The sequence below is a fragment of the Lathamus discolor genome, chromosome 4, assembly GCF_037157495.1.
Source record: "Lathamus discolor isolate bLatDis1 chromosome 4, bLatDis1.hap1, whole genome shotgun sequence".
In the NCBI taxonomy this organism is placed as follows: domain Eukaryota; kingdom Metazoa; phylum Chordata; class Aves; order Psittaciformes; family Psittacidae; genus Lathamus; species Lathamus discolor.
Genome location: NC_088887.1, coordinates 105,161,329 through 105,180,923, shown reverse-complemented (window position 1 = coordinate 105,180,923; position 19,595 = coordinate 105,161,329). Strand labels below are relative to the sequence as shown.

The following is a 19,595-nucleotide window of genomic DNA, read 5'->3' as shown; positions in this document are numbered from 1 at the left end:
AGGATACATTACAGTGCATATCCTCCCCACAGTGCTGGTTCGGGCTGCTTATGACCGACAGTAAGGTCTGTCCTTAACAAGAAAAAAAAAATAATTGGCACACTGTTCTTTGCTTAGGTTTTCATTTGGAGCAGCATCTGAGTGAAGTTGCTTTGCAAACAGCTCTTTCAAGCTCTTCAAGACATTACGCAGGTCGCTCTTTCCAGATATTCAGGGCCCTAAAGCAGCCCCTTTCTGCACATGCGTTGTCAGACCTCCTGTCAAGATTGGTAGAAGTTATTGGAGAGCATGGAGATGAGATTCAGGTAGGAATGTGCACATAAGCTTCTTAGTACTGTTGATTTAGTGTATACTTAACTTAAAATTACTGTTTTAATAAGGTGTTCTGGAGTCAAGTGATGTAAAGTAGAATGTGGCGTTAGAAAAGGTTACCTCTGAGTTCACTGAATTCATATATACCTTATCAAAGCCTTTGTCAGGCTGTTACAATCTTATAGCTCTAAAGAGAACTATAAAACATCTAGTAAATGTCACCCAATTAAATCTTCATGATGACCATTTTTTCCATTTTCACATTATTAATTTGTGCTTAAGGAGCCCATCATCCTCTCTGCTGACGTAATCTGACAACATGAAGTAGACAATACCTCATTTCTCAAATGTTAACATCTGTTGGAATAAAAAAAAATCCACACCATCCATAATAGTACAAAACTTATGCTGACCCGATTTGATACAGTCCTCTCTTAGTGAACTGATTTAGCTAAACAGACAGAAATTTTACAATCAGGGACTATTTATTGCAAGATTCAAGACTCAATAAAGAGAAGTGCTAGCTCTTAAAAAGAAATAGACTGACGTCACCTCCATATGTTACTCACATAATGAAACTGCCACAAGATGACGGTAATATTCTGTCAGAACTGCTTGTGCAGAATTTAAATCGGTGACCTACAAGTCAGAGGTTCTGTCTGCCATTACCAGTCCCCAGATGAAATATGTGCCCTTCTAGAATGCCCTCATAGATCATTCAGAGGCAGAAAATAAAACACAGTTGTAGTGACATTTTAATGTTCAGGGCAGTGGCATTGAGTAAATGTTGTTCTTTTTTCAGGAGAAATTACAGGTTTTCAGTAGGTGCCTATTCCTTTTATGAGCTGAAGATTTTGAAATGTTCACTGTTTTGAATATTTTTGTTGAAATTATTAACCTCGTATATTGATAGGGGTATGTAATGGAGGCACTACTTACTTTGGAAGCGGCTGTGGATAATCTGTCTGAGTGTTTGAAGAACAGTGATCTTTTGACAGTGTTATCACGGTAAGAGCCTGTCCTCCTAACTGTATCTTTTCTTTCAAGTTTCATGATAATAAGTGTGCAGTTCTGCTGACTGACAGACAAAATTGTTTTCAGTTCTACCACTGCCTCATTATATGCACATTGCCACAAGTCATTTCACAGCTCTGTGTCTCTTATCCCCATTTTGTTCTTACCTACCTAGACTATAAGCTGTCCTGCTCTGGTTTGGTGCAGCACCACATGAACCTCACTTCAGTCATTTCTGTGAGACTCATGGAAGAAAAAATGACAGGCTGCAGTAGACAGTGTGATGTTTTCCTATTCCTATTTAAATACTTATTTGCAGTTTGAGAAATGGGAAATTTAACATGAGCCATGAGCTCGCAGCCCAGAAAGCCAACTGTATCCTGGGCTGCATCAAAAGGCACATGACCAGCAGGTCAAAGGAAGTGATCCTGCCCCTCTACTCTGCTCTTGTGAGACCTCACCTGGAGTATTGTGTGCAGTTCTGATGTTCTCAACATAAAAAGGACATGGAACTGTTGGAACAAGTCCAGAGGAGGGCCACGAGGATGATCAGGGGACTGGAGCACCTCCCGTATGAAGACAGGCTGAGAAAGTTGGGGCTGTTCAGCCTGGAGAAGAGAAGGTTGCATGGAGACCTCATAGCAGCCTTCCAGTACCTGAAGGGGGCCTATAGTGATGCTGGGGAGGGACTGTTCATTGGGGACTGTAGTGATAGGACAAGGGGTAATGGGTTCAAACTTAAACAGGGGAAGTTTAGGTTAGATATAAGGAGGAAATTCTTTCCTGTTAGGGTGGTGAGGCACTGTAATGGGTTGCCCAGGGAAGTTATGAATGCTCCATCCCTGACGGTGTTCAAGGCCAGGTTGGACAGAGCCTTGGGTAGCATGGTTTAGTGTGAGGTGTCCCTGCCCATAGCAGGGGGGTTGGAACTAGATGATCTTGAGGTCCTTTCCAACCCTGACTATTCTATGATTCTATGAATATGTACAAGTTTCAAACTGTTCATTCACACATTGCAGTGTATGTTATATATTTTGGTTTCAGTTCATCTTCACCAGATTTAACATCAAGCACCAAACTTACTGCAAACCGGAAGAGCACGGGACAGCTGAATGTAAACCCTGCTAGTGGTAACACAGCCACTGCTGAACGAAGCAGGCACCAGAGGAGCTTCTCTGTACCAAAAAAGTTTGGAGATGTGGACAAGTCCTCGGACCCCCCACGCAGTGCCACTCTAGACAGAATTCAAGCATGCACCCAACAAGGCCTGTCCTCTAAAACAAGAAGTTCATCTTCTCTAAAGGACAGTCTCACTGACCCATCCCATATTAACAATCCAACCAACCTCCTGGCCACCATCTTCTGGGTTGCTGTAGCCTTAATGGAATCAGATTTTGAGTTTGAATATCTAATGGCATTACGGTTACTGAATAAACTTCTGGCTCACTTGCCACTAGATAAAGCTGAAAACCGGGAGAAATTAGAGAAGCTACAAGGACAGCTGAAGTGGGCAGACTTCTCAGGGCTTCAGCAGCTGCTCCTGAAAGGATTCACCTCCCTTACTACCACTGATCTCACACTGCAGCTCTTTAGTTTGCTGACACCAGTGTCTCGAATATCCATGGTGGATTCCTCTCAAGCTATAGGTAAAACCAGTATACTTTCCTCTGTTTCAGTTTCCATTGCTTTGACAGACCTCATTAGGCTATCTAAACAAAACCAGAAATGGTGCTTTTTCATTGTCTTCTAATATGCTGTACTTCTGCTTTGAGCTGAGTGGGCTTCTTGGAGATTTCATAACAATATAGGATGTTTCTGAAAAGCCAGTCTATTGCACAACAAGGTTTTGGAGGAATGCAGTCATGTATTATTTAACATTTCATTTCTAGGGCTTAACAATGTATAGTTTGAGTGCTGACGAAGTAAACATGTAAGGAGACACTGTCAAATGTTCTAGAACTTATTATGGCCAGTTTATCCATTTAATTATTTTCAGAATATTTCAAATTACTTAATTTTAAATTAGTGTTTCATGGGATTTTCCCTGGAAATATAAATATTAAAAACTCTTGTGCACTTTTTAGATGAACTCTAATAGCACATTAGTGAGTGAGGAGAGAGGCCTGGGCTATAGGGAGATAAGGTAACATTTTGAAATTCCCAGTTATGTAGACCTTATTAATCCAGTTATTGACTACTTCTGAATTATTTTTCTTGAAGAGATTTTCTGTATTGTTCCAGATTTTTACTCTTCTGTTTCAGTCAGAAACACAGATACTAAGACAACTGTGTAGGCTTTACAATTAAGTCATAACAAGCTTAGATTCAGAGTAAGGGAATGAATGCCATGAACAGTCTAACCATCTCTGTGTGGTGCCTGTGTTCCAGACTTGATTGGGTAATTCACACATGGGCTGTGACGGTACCATCTGCAGGTATCTTTTCTTTTCCCTGAGTATAGAAGAAGCCTAGGGAAATTATGCTGCTATCTTAGACAACTTGTTTAATAGTGTAGAACGAGAGGGAATGAATGTTTAGAAAGTCATTTTCATAGATTAGATTCTTTCTTTAAAAAAAAAAAATCGTATCTGAATCTACCTCTTGGCTTCTGAGCTCTAAGCTTCTACTTGAGCAGCTTTTGTTATGGCCCCCATTTACAGTTGCTGCCTGTATTTCATCAGCTTTAAGCTATGACCTGTTACAGAAAGGCTGAATCCCAGCTCCAGGCAAAGGCTGAATCCCAGCTCCAGGCAAAGCCCTTATGCTAATGACAGCAGCTGGCACTTGGTGCAGGAGCCACCACCTAGCTTCAAAACCCCACCCATTTGAGTAGCCTCATTCTACCAGTTACAGCAGAATTTTGATTCATTATTATTGTTAACTTGAACAGTATAAAACAACGAAAGCTGTGCCTGGCAGCCTGACCAAAGCAGTTCATTTATCAATGTTCACTGAATTACTTTTTGTGTTTCAGCATCAGTAAAAGAAATGCCACCAGTTAAGACTGTCAGTAAGACAGATAAGTGGAAAAGATAAACATACTTACTAACAGGAACAAATTATATACTTTTGTGAGATATTTTATATTGCAAATACCTCTTTTTGTGGTAATAATTGTATAAATAGGTTCATGCTTCCTAACAGCACTGTTGCCTAAATGATGTACTGGATTTTCAAACTAAGGCCCCTTTAAGACAAATGTGGCATGGCCAGTGGCATGATCAGCTGAATGGTATGTGTGGGTTTATGGCTAATGTAGTATTGAAACAGTGACTTCCCACAAAATACCAACTTAAAGATCACTGTGACTCTTGCTGTCCAAATACACATTTTGTTCTGTATTTTTCTTCTAGGATTTCCACTGAATGTTTTGTGTCTTCTGCCTCATTTAATTCAGCATTTTGACAACCCAAACCAGTTTTGTAAAGATATAGCTGAAAGGATTGCTCAGGTATCAAAGTTACTTACTGTTTTGTACATCCTCAAACCCATAAATGCAGTTGCCTGGTTCTTAATGTATTTTGACATTTATATTCAATTAGGTTTGTTTGGAAGAGAAGAACCCCAAGCTATCAAATCTTGCACATGTCATGACCCTTTATAAAACACACAGCTATACAAGGGACTGTGCCACCTGGGTAAATGTGGTTTGCCGTTATCTTCATGAAGCATTTGCTGATATTACTTTGAGTATGGTTACATATTTGGCTGAGGTAAGTTTTCAAAAACTCAACTGGTTAACTCTTCTGTTGCCTAACAACCCACAGTGCTGAAATCTGCCTGCAGATAACTGGGGCTCTCTTTAACTGTTATTTATATTATAATTAAGACTAAAAAGCAGAAATTAAGAGAAAGAAATGGGATTATGTAAGAAATCATTATTGAACACTAAAACAAAAGGCAGCAAAGGTCTGCAGGGTTGATACATCTTAAAGCAGCTTCACTCACCAGCTGGTCAGATTTTTCACTGTGAAGCAGAGAGAAACTGGACAACTTTTGTTTAGATTCCGCTGAGCAAAATAAGGGATGGACTAATTCCAGAAGGGATTTAGCAGCATAAATAAGATATCATCTGCTACTTAATGATCTGATTCTTGATAAAAATTTGTATGCATTCTTCTAAAGCTGAATGGGATCATCTTGCTGCCCAGGTTTTCACCTGTGCTCATCATTTAATCCTAACATATCTCATGTGTGGAGTATACAGCTGATGCAGTGTTGTTACTGAGGATCCAAGGCTCAGTTCTGCTCTTTAGCTTAATGCCACTTTATCTTCTGCTTCCTGTGTCAGGTCAGTATCAGGACACCATTTTCTTGTAAAGTTACCGGGTTTATCCCTTCACTTCCCTGCTGCAGGGAGATGCCTTCAGTCTCCCCTCTCATCCAGGGAGAAGATAGTTCTGTGTTCATAGACTCATAAAATCATAGAATCATTAAGGTTGGAATAGACCCTTAAGATCATCAAGTCCACCTAGCACTGCCATGTCCACCACTAAACCATGTCCCTATGCACCACATCTCCATGTCTTTTAGATACCTCCAGGGACAGTGACTCCACCACTTACCTAGGCAGCCTGTTCCAATGCTTGACAACCCTTTTGGTGAAGAAATTTTTCCTGATATCCAACCTAAACATCCCCTACTGCAACTTAAGGCCATTTCCTCCCACCCTATCACTTGCTACTTTGGAAAAGAGACCAACACCCACAACACTAAATTCACTTCTTTAGAATGCTTCTTTAGAGCAGCATTGGAGTTTGAAGCAGATTCGTTCTCCCCTCTGCCAAGGATCTACAAAAACCCTGCAGGCTTTTCTGATACTGACTATCCACATATATTCAAGAGCCTGAGAAGCCAGTTTGTGCTCCCCAGTCACTTAAGACTTTAGAGCAAAATTGGCCCTGTTTCTTCAAGCTGCAATTCTTTACCTTGTTTGCACATGGAGACTCTAAGTAAACAGTCATATCAGATCTTAACCGATGGTGAAAGCCGTGACTCCTGCAGGAGATTAAAACAGGACCTTGAGTTTTTTTCAGTCTGTTTTCAAACTCAGAGACTGAAGAGCAGTTAGCTCTTCAAACATGACCCTGAATCCTCCAGTGTCAAGTGACTCCTTCACTGCAGAAACTTGTACTCCTAATAAATGAATGCTATAAAGAATAAGGTTTAAACTCTTCCTCCTTTGCAATTCCAGTGTTAGGAAAGTGTTTCCTTTCAGTGGTCTACCCAGTTACTAGTGCTTCAGCACCTCCAGAAAGGCCATTGCATGTGATCTTGCTCCCTTCAAAACGGGTTTAGACATGCATCTGGATACTCTTTCTTTGCACTTCCCCCATGTATAGATCAATACTATGCTACTATATTAACATCAAGTCAGGCAGTGTTTTACTGTAATTAAGGCACATTCTTCACATAGCACCCTCATAGAAGGATGACGGAGTAGTAAGCACTACTTCCTTTCTCTGTATTTACATTGACTGCAGCTCTGTTGAGTCATGTCTGGGGAATATTTGTATGGGCGTAGAGTAGCTGCCAGTCTGGAGGAGGAGCAAGAGACAAGAAACCACCTTGTTCGGCCAGCTGTGGCCATGAAAAAGATTTTTCCAGTATTCAGAATGTCTCCCCTTTTCTTCATAGTTAATCCCCAGACTAGGATGAATAATGTGCTCCTGCCTCCTATAAATTAGCTGTGGGATACACTATCAATAGTTAAACCCAGATAGGTTAACAGCTCCGCTGGGCAATATGCAGTTGAATGCTGTAGCCATTGGTTACAGAGCTTGGGCTTTAACAATCCTGGCTAAGTCCTAGTGCTTGGGCCTGAGGGAAATTGTGAGACATGCAGTGCTTAAGAATAACAAAGGAAATTTGTGTTGCAACAATGACCCCTCCAAACGTATGGGTATACCTTCAGAAGGGGACTTTCTACCACAAGACTATGAGAACAAATGCTTTGGCAGAAAGTAAATCTTCAATTATTGTCAGTCAGAGAAAAATTTGCATATAACTTATTTGATGGCGTGTAGTTGCTTGTCAGCTAGGGGTGTGATCCTTACATTTCAACTGTGTTCTTATCCAAACCTTACAGTGACAAGCTGTGCTCCTTACTCAGTTTCACATATTCAACTCCATCATGAAAAATTATCTTTTCTTCTGGAAAAATACTTGTGAATCTCAGTCTATAGATGAGGAAAAATCACTGCTTAATAGTGCAGCAGAACTTTGACCCTCCACTACCAAAATCATACAAACACGTTACAGTTCATGTTAGATTTTTTGCATATGAATTTTTAAAAATCAACCTTGCACCATGGGAGCACAAGCATTCTAGTAGTGTATCTGAATTGACATGGGTCACATGGTTAACTCATAAGTCATTTAGTCCAGGGTCATGCTTGGACATAAATAGCTAATGCTATTAATACAGCAGAAGGGACAAAAACAGTGCATAGTAATGTGCTCTTGGTAGATGTTTCCTCCTCCTTCCACTTAGATAGAGGATTGCTTGTGATAGAAGCGTGACCATTCATAATCTGTTCAAAACCAAGGTATCACTAGAAATTAAAACATCTGTATTGCAAGAGGAAGCATGTTCTAGGTCAGGCATCGTTCCACTTAGAGCTTCTCTATCAGACATGGCTTATGATATGCTTTCTTTATCTCTCCACCTAGTCCCAAGTTAGTTGCTGCTTCAGGAAGGGGACAAATGTTTCTAATGGAGTGTGGATCCCTAAACCCAGATAATGCCCAAATAGTTACCACACACTAGCAAGAGAGGAATCCACAGTTCTTCAAAGCAGCTTACATGGACCAGAGCCATGTAAAACAAAAACCCCAAAAAAAAAAAAAAAAAAAAAAAAACACAAACAAAAAAAAAAAAGAAAAAAAAAGGAAAAAAAAGAAAAAAAAAGGAAAAGAAATACTGAGAACAGTTGTGGCTTCTTCTTAGAAATACAGTGAAAACTCTTTGTCCTGGAACTCACTGATCCAAATGATGTGTTACCACAACTCCATCTTGCTGCTATTTTTGTTACTTCTGGCAGCAAAAGGATTCTTATTGTACTAAATGCATTTTAAGTTGCTGTTCTTTTTTAAACTGAAATACCCTTTCTTGCTACAAAGTCATGATATATTTAAGTACACACTTGGACTATCAACCACCACATATACTCATCTGAACAAGTGAAAATTAGCACAATCCACAATTGTTTAGAGTTTAAGGGCCAAGAGCTGTTTAAGTCAAAGGATTCTGTTGAAAACAGATTTATACAAACTGGAACCGAATTAGAAACTCTCAGAGATAAAGTTCCTAGAACAGATTTCTAACCAGCAATAGAGACAGAATTCCCATTTCCCAAGAATTCCTTTTCATATCACAAAAGGAATTCTCTGATGCAGTAGCCTCTTTCAGAGAACAAAAAAAAAAATTCTTTCATTCAGATGGCTTCTTCCAACCCTTTATTCCTACACTGAAATGGTATTGCAGCTGATGTACTGGATCACAGAAACTAATTGCAAGAAAGGAATCAGACCTTCCCTTGCAAGATCCTAATGGAAGGCAAAAAAAGTCTATAACCTTGTTTTTAACAAGAATTGCAAAGCACATTTTATATGTCAGTAAAGGTATCCATGGGCTGAAACAGGTTACCATTGTAGTGCCTTTAAAAATTCTTGCTATCTTTTTGTAGAGGAATGGATAAAGTGTAGTGAGTTCTATCTCTTGTGCTGTTAATGGAATTTGCCTGCTTTGTTTTATGAATCACTAATTATTACTCACTTTTACTGATGAAATAAGTCAGAAGATTTTTAGTGGAGCGAGATAGGTATGTGTCCTATCTGATTATTTCATTTTGGCTTGTATGAAGCATTCTCTTTCAAGAGAGATATGAGCAGAGTTGTATTTCCAAGGTTCATTGTGGTATACCAGGATCTACACTCAGGTGTTCCAAAATTCCAGGATTTAGATCAAGCCCTTCTTTGTATTAGCCTGTACTGTAAGAGAGCCCAGGGAATCCACCCCCTCCTGAACAGAAAATATTTCCTTGGCAATTGCAGACAGTAAGCACTGGCAGTGAGGTATATTTGGATAAATATATGTTGATGTCTGAATAGCAGTAGTTTTGTTTCTTCAGCATGTTTTCTTTTTTCTCACGGCAACAAGAAAGATACTCCCCTGTTTTTATTGGGTGTGCTTTGTCAATTACAGTGTACATTTTACCTGCCAGTTTACTCAATGGCTGAATGTGTTTTCTGGATAACTTAGGGCAGGCATATATAAAACGTACATTTCACTATCAAAACAAGCTAGCATTTGGCTCCCAACTTAAAGCTCTTTATTTCACACTTGTATTATCATCACTTGAAAAATTACTGTAAAATGGCATTGCAAAATCAGTGAGTGAAGAGACATGAACAGTACAAATGGTATTCATGAAACTTGTAGCTTTTAACATGAGAAAAAATGTCTCAAAATTTATTTATTTTCACTTTTTCTTATTAACAGCTACTAGAAAAGGGTCTTCCTGGTATGCAGCAGTCCCTCTTACAGATGATCTACAGTCTTCTTAGTTATATGGACCTGTCAGCTATTCCTGTGAAACAGTTTAACGTGGAAGTGCTAAAAACCATTGAAAAATACGTACAGGTAAATACCTTATCTTCTTTATGTTAACATAAGAACTTAGCAATATTTACTACCGTAAGTTGATAGAATTTAAGACTAGCAGGGAGGACTGTAACTGTCCGGCGTGGTATCTAGTACAGGTCTGGTGTCCTCAACATAAAAAGGACATGGAACTGTTGGAACATGTCCAGAGGAGGCCACAAGGATGATCAGGGGACTGGAGCACCTCCCATATGAAGATAGGCTGAGAAACTTGGGGCTGTTCAGCCTGGAGAAGAGAAGGCTGCGTGGAGACCTCATAGCAGCCTACCAGTATCTGAAGGGGGCCTATAAGGACGCTGGGGATGGACTGTTCATTGGGGACTGTAGTGATAGGACAAGGGGTAATGGGTTCAAACTTAAACAGGGGAAGTTTAGATTGGATATAAAGAAGTTCTTTACTGTAAGGGTGGTGAGGCACTGGAATGGGTTGCCCAGAGTGGCTGTGAATGCTCCATCCCTGGCGGTGTTCAAGGCCAGGTTGGACAGAGCCTTGGGTGACATGGTTTAGTGTGAGGTGTCGGTGCCCATGGCAGGGGTGTTGGAACTAGATGATCTTGAGGTCCTTTCCAACCCTGACTATTCTATGATTCTATGATCCTGATGTGTTACAGACTGCGTGTCCCCAGGTAAGATGCCCAGCTCTGCATTCACTCTGTGAGAAGTGTTAGACTGCAGCTACATGACATTGGGAGCAAGTTTATTACCAGTCAAAGCCTAACTGACCACTCTTTCATTATTGTCGTGAGAGAGATGTGGCATAAGCACTCCCTGCAGAAACTTCTGCGTCTAATTCTTGGCAAGTGGAAAATAAATATTTCTACTAGGAATTCACACCTCTAAATCGCCTGTGTCAAGTCAACTTTCTTGTTCAGTGGGGATTCTGCAATGGCCCTTACATTTATTCATACTTTTTAAGGCATTCAGATAGGAGATCTTAAATCCTTTGCCATGTTGGCCTTTCACTCAGGTCTCCCAGGTTTCAGGCCAGTTCCCTAACAGTTACACCGTAGGCAAGTCTTTGTCTCTGCTGTTGAAATTAGTCTGCAAGTATGTACCTTGTCACTGTCCCAAGAGAGAGAAAGAATAGTAATATTCCAATTCCACATTTTTATTATATGGCAAAGAAAAGGACTTCAAAATGTAAATAATCTTGAATGTATGTGAATCTTTCTGTTTGCTGATTAAATATACCTATTTCTAGAGCATTCACTGGAGAGAAGCCTTGAATATCCTGAAGTTGGTAGTTTCTCGTTCTGCCAGTTTAGTTTTACCATCCTATCAACACAGTGACCTTTCAAAAATGGAAATACACCGAGTGTGGAACAGTGCCTCCAAGGAGCTACCAGGGAAGACTTTAGAGTTTCATTTTGATATTTCAGAGGTACTGTTTGTAATTCTGCTACTTAACACCCTAATTCTATTATTTGATAATCCTAAACTATATAGTTTAGAATTAGGAAAATTAGGAAAGGAAAATTGCCAAACTAAAAGTCTTCTGAATTCTTTTCAATTCACAGTGACATATTTAATGACCCTTGCTGGAGGGCTCTTTCTGGGTTTTTACTAGATTTTGGGGGGGGGGGGGGTGTGAAGGAATTATTCATTATATTTAAAATTATCTGGAGGAAAGCTGTGTTGCAGTTATGACAACTGTAATATATAATTATAGTATATGTATAAAATCCCCCTCCAAGCATTTTATACTTGGATGCCAATGTTCTCTGTTAACGGGTAAACACAGAAGTATGGATTATTGCCTGACTTCTGACCAAACCCTTACAGCAGTCTTTGTCCTGCAAACCCTGTACACCTTTTAACTTTATAGAACTGAATGGGCAACTAATGGGCAACTCACTTTACTTATTATTATGAAGTTGCAGGACTGCAGAATTATAGACTATTTCATATAGATAATAGTGAGACTTTGAGGTTAAAAAGGCATAAGAACATAAGAGTTTCTTCTTGCTGTTTCATGTAAGTATAGTTCTAGAAAATGCTGAGTATCCTACTGTCTATCCAAGAAGGCATTTTAATGTTTGTTGGAACAGGGCCAGAGTATTCAGCACTATTAGGGAAAACCCATTAAAACACACCTGCAAGAAAGGTGGATTTGAAATAAATTTAATAAGCTTTCTGGGTTTTTTCTGGTTCTTATGTTCGAAACTAGTTTGACAGCTATTAATGAACATAATAAGCACTAGCTATGTATGAACTATGTAAATTGTTACTCAGATGTTCACAGTGGAAAATAACATGCATATCAGGTGACATGAAATGTGGTGCAGCCCTTGTTTTACCCCTGTACATGATCTTCAGAGTAATCTTTTCCTGCAACTGAAGCAATATAGCTCATTATAAGTTCATCCTGGAGCACAATACTAGTGAATAATTACTCTCTGTTTAAGACTCCAATTATTGGGAGACGGTATGATGAGCTGCAAAGTTCCTCTGGACGAGATGGTAAACCCAGGGCAATGGCTGTCACCAGAAGCACTTCTTCAACCTCATCAGGGTCTAACTCCAATGTCCTTGTTCCTGTGAGCTGGAAGAGACCCCAGTACTCTCAGGTAAACTCTTTGTTCATTAACAAGTAGCACTCAGAGCAGCTGAATTAATACACCCTTAGGTTTTTAAATGGTTGTGCCTTCTGTGCCCTCTGTGTGTGGCAGCACAGCATCTGGTCTGACTCTATATGTTGAATGTATTTCCCGGACTCAGAAATGTACCAAGTTATGTCTGTCTTCTGTCCTGGCTTTTCCTTTCAACCTGCAGGAAATTCAGCTTTTTAAAACTTCTAAATCTAGCTTAGATTTAGCTAAGAATGACAAGTGAGTTCAGATATTAGCAAGGAGAGCATTTAGACAGCATGTGCAACTTTCTAAGTGCTGTTTTCTTGGGAAATCAGGTAAAAAGAGTTTCTTCGAACAATCTTCCTAAAAGCGATGTTTAATTACCTCATTGATTTTGGTTATCTGTCAGTTAAAATAAAACTATGAAGAATAAAGGTATTTATTGCTCTTTTTTTTTTTTTTTTTTAGTAAAGCAAATTATGTAGCAATGACTCAGGCCCAATTCTGCAAAAAATAATTATGCATGTGGTTAATTTTAAGCTTCTGAACTGTCCTTTTGAAGTGGTGCACAGGATCCAATGTTTCCTTATTATGCTCAATAGAATTAATAGGCTAATTTGAAAATAATAAACACCAAAATCATTAACAGCTATTTTTATGTTTCCTTGTACCCATAGCTGCTCTGAAAGCAATGCTTTGAGCACTTAATAACTAATTCTTTGGTTGCTTCCTCCTAATTAAAATTTGTTAATGTATATTTCTAGCCACGGGGAGAATGGGTGGATTAAAAAAATGCTCACTTGAGAAACATCTTGTTTTCTAGAAAAGGACAAAGGAAAAGCTGGTGCATGTTCTTTCTCTCTGTGGTCAGGAAGTTGGGCTGAGTAAAAACCCTTCAGTAAGTAGCCTCATATTGACCATTTCTTTGTTTCACTGTGTCCTATACTTGAAAAGTGAAGAACTTTGTTTCCCAGAGCTGCTGACCTGATTTGCTAGTTTCATGACACATTAGTGTCATTGTCATTTGTACTGGCCCACGCTGCATTTCTCAGCATACAGATGAGTGAGTGAATGGCCCTTTTGCTTAGAGACAATTTACTTAGCTACATACAGTTTTGCTGTGAAAGATCTGTGATGCTGTAGGTTTTACTTTTGCCATCTCAGTGGGTAGAGAGTAATGACCTCTGTTATTACTCATATAGAGCCTTTATAAAGTAAAAATATAAATTACAGAAATAAAAGCGGGGAGATATGTCATTTTTGCATTAGACAGTGGGTCTGATGTTGCTCTTTAAAAATTAATATTATCTGGTGCCAGGAAATGAGCAATAGATCATCCAGTGTAGGAAGCACTTAAAATAGTTATGAAATATTTTCTACAGAGAAAGGAAAATTTCTGAATGTTTTATAATATGTGGCATGTCACTTGCATTATGGTAAACAGACCCTTCATTTGTGCAAGAAAACAGCTAAATTGCAGCTATAATGATTTTTAATAGGAAAGGAAAAAAATGCAGCTTGTTGTTTTTCCTAATCTTGACGTATTTTTGAACATCATTTTTAGCCAGAGATTTATTTTTTTTATGAACGTGCTATCTCATCCCCTTGACAGTATTTTTTTCTCTGCAAAGTCCTCTGAATTTTGTGCCTATAAATGCACACAAACATCCAGGCCACATCAATCTGCAGCCATTAGGAGGTAGCCGTAATATTCTTGGCCGTGTTCCTACAGTATGAAGTTGTTTCTTTGTACAAGTTTAATCTGAAGGCACCTGTCCAACATAAATAATAGTGTTCTAAAAATACTCAGTGAAGGAATTAGGTGTGTACTGGAAATACAGTCTTCTGAATAACCAATTACAGCTTTTAGGAAGAAACAACCAGAGGGAGCAGTTTGTTACAAGAGAAATCCTTTGAATTGTAGGTAATTTTTTCTTCCTGTGGTGATTTGGATCTGATTGAGCACCAGACGAGTTTGGTGTCTTCAGAAGACGGAACAAGGGAGCAGGAGAACATGGATGATTCAAACAGTGAACAACAATTCAGAGTCTTTAGGGACTTTGATTTCCTTGATGTTGAGCTGGAAGATGGAGAGGTACAGTACATTTTCTTTGAAACAGTTTTTTTATTAAAACTGATGTTCCTTCTACTAAACACTGTACTCTTCTTGTAACATAAAACTTGAACTGTATAACTATAAAAGTAGTTTTGAGTTCAGATTACTTATAATGTTCACTTAGTGTTTATTTCAGTAGCATAACAGTTAAGAGGGTACCACACCCTTCCTTTCTGAATCTGGTTTAGGAAACACTGCAAAACTGTTACTGGAAGATGAAGCGTCTGTTTTAGTACGTTTTCAGTGAATTTACTATTAAGTGGATTTATTTAAATATGATTTTAAAGGTCTAAATTGTTAACAAAAATAGGTTTGCTGATTAAAACCACGTAAGTTAAATTGTTCCAGACCTGTTGGTTAATGAGTAAGCCTCCAAAACATGAATTCAAGCCTTCAGGCTGTTGTTACTCTTGGAACTTATGATGAAACCACTAACACTTAGAGAGATGTACCTTCCACTCCACTTAGGTGTCTGTGATTTCATCATTTTGTGCAGGAGCTAAGCAGAAACCTGACAGCTCAGATCAAGTCTTGACAGGTGAAGCCAGTCAGCTCACCTTGACCTGAAACTGATAAAAGGAAAAAGTTGAAGAGCTGCATTTTGGGGGATTACACCCTTTAACCTTGCTTATACCAAACTTGGAGTGTTATTTTCTTTTTGGGAGGAAAAAGCCAAAAATCAATATCCATTACCAAACAGTTTTGTTGCTATTGAAATGTTCAGAAATTGTTAGCTATTTTGAAGTGCTTACTTGAGGTGCAGATGTTCAGCAAACCAACAGTTTAATAAATTTTCTTGTCATATCTGGACTAGATTCTAACATGAATTCTCTCAGGCATCGCTCTAAGCCCTGAGAAGAACATGTGTACAAGAAGAAATAATCAGTTCTCTCCCTAGTTCAGTTACAGAAGTAAAACAATTTTAAGGTAAACAGACCCCTTAGGTATGAACTCATGGACCTCTGAATTTTAATTTTTTTTCCAATGGAGAGAAAGGATGAAGAAATGGAAAGAGATGTCACAGAGCCCTTATTTTCCAAAGTTAGGACTCTCTGTATCAAAACAGTATTTTTTGGCTCACAGCTGCCCATGACTTTACTAAGAAAAAAGCAGTTGGCATCAATGGTTGAAAACACATTAGCCAAACATTTCAAAGGAGCTTTAAATTTATAATTGTTCACAACGATTCCTATCAAAATGTTGTTCCTTCATGGGCTGTGACCCTGCAAACATTTGGTTTATACCTGTGGCTAACTTCAAGACAGAGGCCTAAATTAATATAGTAATTGTCTTACACTGGTTGTGGAACAGATACTAAGCTTCTCTAGTTTTATGTGAAATAAAATGGAAAATGTAGTCTTTTACTTTATGCAGGCTTGAAACTGCCATGGATTTGAGACTTTGTATTCAAAGGTTTAGTCCACTATTGGACTAAATAAGTAAACCAAAGGTTTAGTTTGCTAGTGCTTTAAGTAAGTGGATAATTCAGTCAAATTGAAACCTACTGTAAGAGTTTTCTTCTATAATGACCAAGTTAAAATTATATCATTTACATCAGGTCAGAATTTGATATATTCATAAACATGAATAAAACAGTGTTATAAAACTTAAGCTAGCAAGGGTACAAACAGTCTTACAAAAAATACCTTATGATTCAAACAGGCCAGTGATGCTTGTGTCATCCCCAGATCACAAGATAGATACGCTTGTTTGAAATTTCATAAACATGTGAAAGCAAGTAATTTTCAAACTTAAAAGATAGGCTGAAGGGTTGATGTTTCTGTAATAATATTACTTACAATTGTAGGCAAATGTTTTTCTATGATGTCTTTAATACAGTCATTTTACATAGATTCTCTCTATTTGTTTTTCTATCTGTTATATCTGCTACCCAGGAACTTCAGGTAAGAATGCTACTTGAACTCAGATGTGCCAGCATATGTTATGCCTTCTTGCAAATTTGTATTATAGAATAACATCATAGTTTTGTTGTTGCCTTCCCCTTCTTCAGCGTGTGCATAGATGGGTGGGTGTGCGTGTGCTTGCACTTCTGACAGGTGCTTCATATTTTGTCTTGTATTAGAAATATTTTTGAGGTCCTTTTCAAAACTTCTGCTTCATTTCAAGTTTGGTTTTGGTGTGTTCAACAGTCTTCACAAATTTTAAAAGATCTTAATACTAGTACCAGCACTTTTCAAATTGAGCCATTTTTCCCATTAGTATCTTTGTGCATAAATAATACTTAGAAATAAAATAACATTATTATTTATAATATAGTAAAGATTGTGCCATTTGTTTCCATGGGCAAATTATGTACAATTTACAGCTTTTCAGTTTTGGTATATCAGCTCCTTTTAGCATCTTGCTAAAGCTGGCACCTGAGACCTCTTCAGAAAGCTTACATCATTGCCTACCAGCAATTTAGTTGAATAAATTAATTCATGCAGCTTAATTTATTTCAGTTGTATACTCCTATCAACTTTGTTGGATTCATTTATGAAGAAAACTGAAAAGGTGCATCAGAGGTTGCCAGTTTGGGACCTAAACTTGCAGTTAGTCAATGTATAGAGAGAACTGAAATAATAGACAACTCTAATGAGTTGTATGAATGGAACTAAAATCAGAAAAAACAGTATTTTGCATATTTGTTTCTGGCAGTTTGTGCATCAGTTATTATGCAAACATAACCCCTAAAAAATCTTTTGTCTAAAAACGCCATATGAAGCTAGTGCCTTACTACGCAGCTCTGCAGTACTTCTGCCAATACCCTACAATATTTGTGTGACTCCATTAACTCTGTATACTTTGTCAGTACATTAAGAATAAGAACTTGTGTGAACAAAGTTTTGCATGATTCTTATCGGTTTTATGGAGGAGCAGTGCTGCTCTCCCTTACATAGGGTTACTTCCTTTTTTACTGCCCTTTCTGTACCCCTCCCCTGGGTTGTCCTAATGTTTAAAGTGACTTGCAAGGGCATGTCTGCTCCTTTGCCAGAGGGTGGTAGTTGTGGAAAGTTTTATGTGGTACCTGCTCACTTTTGGCCAGACACATTTAAAATATGTGACAGTTTTCTGTTGAATTGCTGTTTGTTACTGGTGGCTTTTCAGATAGAAGATAGCTTTGCTCTCATTGTACAACCATTCACATGCATTTTCCCTTCTTGTTAAATCTGAAAGAAAGATTGCTTAACAGACTATAATAATAATGACTCCACCTTCATAGACATGTGGTGACCTCTTGTTTAAATTCAGTATGATTCTGGGTGCCCCTGTAGCAAGCTTACACTAACCCAAATACTATGGGTATTTGCATTATACTGCGTTTCGTCTCTCTTTGCCATTTTCCCTCACTTTTAATTCATTCCCCATTCTAACTGCATGCCCTGGAAGTGTCCCATTTAATTTTCTGGGTTTTTTTAGCTGGCTTCCTTCTTTAAGACATAGCAGAATAAAACTGCAACAAGAAATATTCCCATAGACATGGGCTGGAAGGTTTAACAAAAGCTGTACGAGGCATCATGAGGATAAGGGAGCGATGACAGTCACCTTTGCTTGCTTGCTTGCTTATCGTGTCATTTTGTCACTTCTTAGTTCAGTAACTGATGTGTTTGTGGAGGATGTCTCATTTCTTCATGTGTCCTCCAGCCTCTGTGGGGGAAGATGGACAAGCAAAGAAGTTGTTAAATTAAATGATTGGGAACAGAACAGTCATTTTTATTATTTGAAGAGACCTAACTTCTTATATCTTAGATGTCTTCTGTTCTTTTCCCACACAAAACTACAACTCTGTGATCTCAGTCCTGAGACGAAAACATAATGTTTCCAATAATGTGTCTGGCTTCAAAACGATTTCATGTTCATTTGCTCTTGGAATACAGTGTATTCCTTACTTCTGAATGTTCCTGTGGATTAGAGTTCTTGCATTTCTGAATTGTCTTTTTCCTTATTTTTTTTTTTACCTCATATTTGTTCATGAACAGTGAGCTTAGTGTCATGAAACTGAACTTTTCCTCTATCTAATCATGTTCCACATTCCATTGCATTAAAGGGCAGTGATGCAAAATAAAATCTATTTGCAAGTTTGTTGATGGGTAAGAAGGTAAGATTGCACTTGAGTTAATAGCACTTTATGCAGTTTGGTCCCCATTCATTAAATGTCTGAGTAGTCCTGAATGGGGATTACTCAAGTGTTTAAAATTACAAATCTTCTTAAGGGACTTTACTGAACTGAGACCTTTTTCTCTATGATTGCACATAATTTCAATCTGCATAAACCCAGGAGATATGTATAATCACTGATTTGATAGTAATGCTTATGATTTTTTAGGCAGAACTGTATTTTTGTCACATTCATATTTAAAAAATAACTGTCAATGTGCATTTTCAGCAATTGGTTTGCTTAAGAGTGTTGCATCCTACAGTCTTGTTTAAAACAGTCAGCCGCAAGCCCTAAAAAGAAACCTTTTTCTCCATAAATTTCCTTCCCACATGGATGTAAGTTGAGGGCTTTCACCTAGATAAAGTACCCAAAACTGCAACTGCTGGATACTTTAGGGTAGATCCTTCTTACTGTGTAAGGCCCCTTTGGCCTCTGCAGGTCCATGACAGGAGCACTTGTGGAGACATTCCTGCATTTTCCAGAGAGGAACCTGTCTAAGCTTGAAGAAGGGAGCAAGAGAGTTAGCACAATTAGGGAAAAGGGATACAGTCCAATGGAAAATACATAAACAAATGGAAAAATGGTGGAAAACTAATTGTCATTTTTATACATGACAGAAATCAAGTGATCTTTGTATCAGTTCTCCAGCCTCACAATAATTATGCCGCTTGCTTAATGCACTTGGCTTTATGTAACTGTGCATGGGATCCAAACTGAAAGTTAATATAAAATGTTTAGTCCACTTGACTGTGTCCTTTT

General features: G+C 38.3%; 1 protein-coding gene across 5 annotated transcripts in view; it reads left to right on the top strand.

Moving 5' to 3' along the window:
- FRY (FRY microtubule binding protein) overlaps nt 1-19,595 on the top strand; it is a 240,346-nt gene that overhangs the window by 192,028 nt on the left and 28,723 nt on the right. For all 5 annotated transcript variants that reach the window (XM_065678417.1, XM_065678418.1, XM_065678414.1 and 2 more), the window contains 10 exons: nt 118-305; nt 1,226-1,320; nt 2,371-2,972; nt 4,680-4,777; nt 4,869-5,039; nt 9,830-9,970; nt 11,193-11,372; nt 12,397-12,558; nt 13,385-13,459; nt 14,486-14,656. In XM_065678417.1, the coding sequence (XP_065534489.1) occupies nt 118-305; nt 1,226-1,320; nt 2,371-2,972; nt 4,680-4,777; nt 4,869-5,039; nt 9,830-9,970; nt 11,193-11,372; nt 12,397-12,558; nt 13,385-13,459; nt 14,486-14,656 (1,883 nt within the window). The remainder of the gene's footprint in view (nt 1-117; nt 306-1,225; nt 1,321-2,370; nt 2,973-4,679; nt 4,778-4,868; nt 5,040-9,829; nt 9,971-11,192; nt 11,373-12,396; nt 12,559-13,384; nt 13,460-14,485; nt 14,657-19,595) is intronic.